Below are 4056 nucleotides of genomic sequence, written 5' to 3'. Positions count from 1 at the left end.
ATTTGAAACCAGTCCATTGTGGCTTGCATTACAAATTGCATCTCATGCATGGGTGTCTCGATGATTGAAGAAAAAAGATTTTGGTCAACTTGAAACAACATTAATAACTCACATATATGACGTATTTCAATGTGAAACAGGATGTTTAATGCTAAAAATACAGGTGAAACTCTAAAAATTAGAATATCGTGCAAAAGTTCATTAATTTCAGTAATTCAACTTAAAAGGTGAAACTAATATATTATATAGACTCATTACAAGCAAAGTAAGATATTTCAAGCCTTTATTTGATATAATTTTGATGATTATGGCTTACAGCTTATGAAAACCCCAAATTCAGAATCTCAGAAAATTAGAATATTGTGAAAAGGTTCAGTATTGTAGTCTCAAAGTGTCACACTCTAATCAGCTAAACACCTGCAAAGGGTTCCTGAGCCTTTAAATGGTCTCTCAGTCTGGTTCAGTTGAATTCACAATCATGGGGAAGACTGCTGACCTGACAGTTGTGCAGAAAACCATCATTGACACCCTCCACAAGGAGGGAAAGCCTCAAAAGGTAATTGCAAAAGAAGTTGGATGTTCTCAAAGTGCTGTATCAAAGCACATTAATAGAAAGTTAAGTGGAAGGGAAAAGTGTGGAAGAAAAAGGTGCACAAGCAGCAGGGATGACCGTAGCCTGGAGAGGATTGTCAGGAAGAGGCCATTCATATGTGTGGGGAGCTTCACAAGGAGTGGACTGAGGCTGGAGTTACTGCATCAAGAGCCACCACACACAGACGGGTCCTGGACATGGGCTTCAAATGTCGTATTCCTCTTGTCAAGCCGCTCCTGAACAACAAACAACGTCAGAAGCGTCTTACCTGGGCTAAAGAAAAAAAGAACTGGTCTGTTGCTCAGTGGTCCAAAGTCCTCTTTTCTGATGAGAGCAAATTTTGCATCTCATTTGGAAACCAAGGTCCCAGAGTCTGGAGGAAGAATGGAGAGGCACACAATCCAAGATGCTTGAAGTCCAGTGTGAAGTTTCCACAGTCTGTGTTGGTTTGGAGAGCCATGTCATTGGCTGGTGGTTGGTCCACTGTGCTTTATTAAATCCAGAGTCAACGCAGCCGTCTACCGGGACATTTTAGAGCACTTCATGCTTCCTTCAGCAGACAAGCTTTATGGAGATGCTGACCTCATTTTCCAGCAGGACTTGGCACCTGCCCACACTGCCAAAAGTACCAAAACCTGGTTCAATGACCATGGTATTACAGTGCTTGATTGGCCAGCAAACTCGCCTGACCTGAACCCCATAGAGAATCTATGGGGCATTGCCAAGAGAAAGATGAGAGACATGAGACCAAACAATGCAGAAGAGCTGAAGGCCGCTATTGAAGCGTCTTGGTCTTCCATAACACCTCAGCAGTGCCACAGGCTGATAGCATCCATGCCACGCCGCATTGAGGCAGTAATTAATGCAAAAGGGGCCCAAACCAAGTACTGAGTACATATGCATGATTATACTTTTCAGAGGGCCGACATTTCTGTATTTAAAATCCTTTTTTTATTGATTTCATGTAATATTCTAATTTTCTGAGATTCTGAATTTGGGGTTTTCATAAGCTGTAAGCCATAATCATCAAAATTATATCAAATAAAGGCTTGAAATATCTTACTTTGCTTGTAATGAGTCTATATAATATATTAGTTTCACCTTTTAAGTTGAATTACTGAAATTAATGAACTTTTGCACGATATTCTAATTTTTCGAGTTTCACCTGTATAAGGTGGGGCTTGATTTGTATCCATCAAGAAGTGCCTGGGAATGCATTTCTCTCATTTCTATCACCCATCAGCTGGCCACCCACGTCATGCCATATTAAATCTATGGCAACTGGAGCATCCTCATACTGGTGACATGCTGACATGTTGCATTGATGATTCATTACATGAGTGGGGTATACAAAATGATCAAGTTTTGCTGGTCATCACTGACAATGGTGCTAACATCACTAAGCAGTCAGGCTGCTGGGTGACCGGAGAAGGGATGGCCAGATGGAGGAAGAAGCCAATCCAGATGTGCAGTTAGAGGATTCAGACTCTGAAGAGGACTCTGAAAACGGTAGGTTGAAATGGCTGTCAGTTGATTAAACGTTTTAATCAAATTAATTACATGGTATGGCAATTAATTAATCTATTTTTTTTCACAATTAATCACAATTATATAAATTTTCTGAAAAAGTAACCCAAATATAGGTGATTTATTGAATAGACAATACGAAAAGTGGCTTTAGATGTCAGTGTATATTTTTTGTCATTGTCAATCATATGGAATGTCAGGGAGAAAATCCAGGAATAATAATATAATAGGGAATGTAGGCCTAACATGTATCTCACTAATATTCTCTAACTATTTTTTACTGTTTTTGTCTGCCACAGAAGAACTGAATGATATTTTGATGTGCCAAGAGACTGCAGACTTGAGAAAATTTCAGTGGATGGCATATCAGGCCCACACACTATATCTTATCATAAAAGATGCCATGAAGCATCCAAGTGTGGAGGGAGCAATCTCAAAGACAAGAAGACTAGTTTATTACATGTGCAAGTCTTCAGTGAGCAATGAGGGGTTGATTTTGAAATGTGGCAAAACCCTCATAAGAGACTGCAGTACAAGATGGAATAGCTCCTATGAAATTATAAAAAGGCTTCTGGAAATCAAAACAGAACTGAATGAGGTTCTTGAGAAGTTGAGCATATACGCTTTGCTAAATAGTGACTGGGTAAAGCTTGAGGTACTTTTGAAGCTGCTGGAGCCTTTTGCAATTCACACTGACCAGTTACAAATTGATAGCCAGTGTCTCTCAGAGGTGGTGCCATCACTACTGAACCTCAAAGCTCACCTTCAGACAAGTGGACCTGGGAAGCAACTGGCACAAATAATGCTGAAGTCCCTCTGTAATAGGTTTGCCTTTGTATTGAATCAACACCATCAGCTGCATGTCTGATGGATCCAACCGTTTCTGTTATCCTTCTGTACAAGAAATGGAGCCACTAAAGAATGCAGCATCATTTGAGTCATTTGTGATCCAGTTGGCAACACAATATAACCAGGCATCGACTTCACCTGAGATGGGTGGCCACGAGGAAAACAGCACTCTAGATGGTGTTCAAACCTTACGCAATCTCCAGCATTACAGGTTTCTTGCATCCCATTTGGAGAATGACTTGACTGCTGGACAAGAACACACCAGAGACAAAAGTATACACTCTAAACTGAAAAAATACCTGGAAGAGGTAAAAAATGGAGTGCAAGTAGAGTCGCCAATCCAGTTCTGGCGAGCAAGGGAGGCCTTTGTTGAACAGATTTGTGTGGGGAGTTATCATTAAGGGTGAGGAACAGGGCCACCACATCACTGGAACAAAGAGAGTTCCTCAAAATCTGATTCTGTTGATTTCAGACATTTACATCTACACACTAATGCACACACATTGATCTAATGACAGTCTCAGTTAACATCACCTGGTTCAGTGTTATTAGTCATTTTCTTTTTTCTATTGATTACAAATACTATGCGTGGCATGCCCTGAATTGTTATTTTTTCAACTTCAAATGGTTAAAGGTTTGTCACTATCCATAAATGGTCAAAATTCACTGCTGTTCAAAAACATACGATATGTGATACATATCTCTTTGTCATTGGTTGTTGTTTTTACCATGTTGTATGTCAACCTAGCTATACACTATGTAGAATATGAAGACTATGTAATCTGGACTGAATAGGAAATCTGTGTTAACTGAAATAGAAATAAAAATGAAAACTAAAATTAATTTTAAAACTGACAAACACAGTTGGTAAAATAACTGCAACTAAACTAAATAATAATTTGAAATTTAAAACGAAATAAAAATTAAAACGAAATTTAAAATTCAAAACTAGTATAACCTTTATGTGGACTGATGTATTTTGCACAATACAACTAGGAATGTGTATTAATACAGTAAATGGGTTAAATTTTGATTTAATGTTGCCATTAATATATATTACTTGTCAGAACTCTTAAACAATGTACTGT

General features: G+C 38.6%; 1 protein-coding gene across 1 annotated transcript; it reads left to right on the top strand.

The window, feature by feature from the left end:
* The first annotated feature begins 1729 nt into the window (after positions 1-1729).
* On the top strand, positions 1730-3761 carry LOC127646210 (zinc finger BED domain-containing protein 4-like). Its single transcript, XM_052129709.1, has 2 exons — positions 1730-2101; positions 2419-3761. The coding sequence occupies exons 1-2, from the start codon at positions 2035-2037 to the stop codon at positions 2985-2987; spliced, it is 636 nt and encodes a 211-aa protein (XP_051985669.1). The 5' UTR covers positions 1730-2034; the 3' UTR covers positions 2988-3761.
* The last annotated feature ends 295 nt before the right edge of the window (positions 3762-4056 follow it).

The sequence above is a fragment of the Xyrauchen texanus genome, chromosome 7 (assembly GCF_025860055.1).
Source record: "Xyrauchen texanus isolate HMW12.3.18 chromosome 7, RBS_HiC_50CHRs, whole genome shotgun sequence".
Taxonomy (NCBI): domain Eukaryota; kingdom Metazoa; phylum Chordata; class Actinopteri; order Cypriniformes; family Catostomidae; genus Xyrauchen; species Xyrauchen texanus.
The sequence above is the reverse complement of the archived record's forward strand: the minus strand, read 5'-3'. Positions and strand labels throughout refer to the sequence as shown.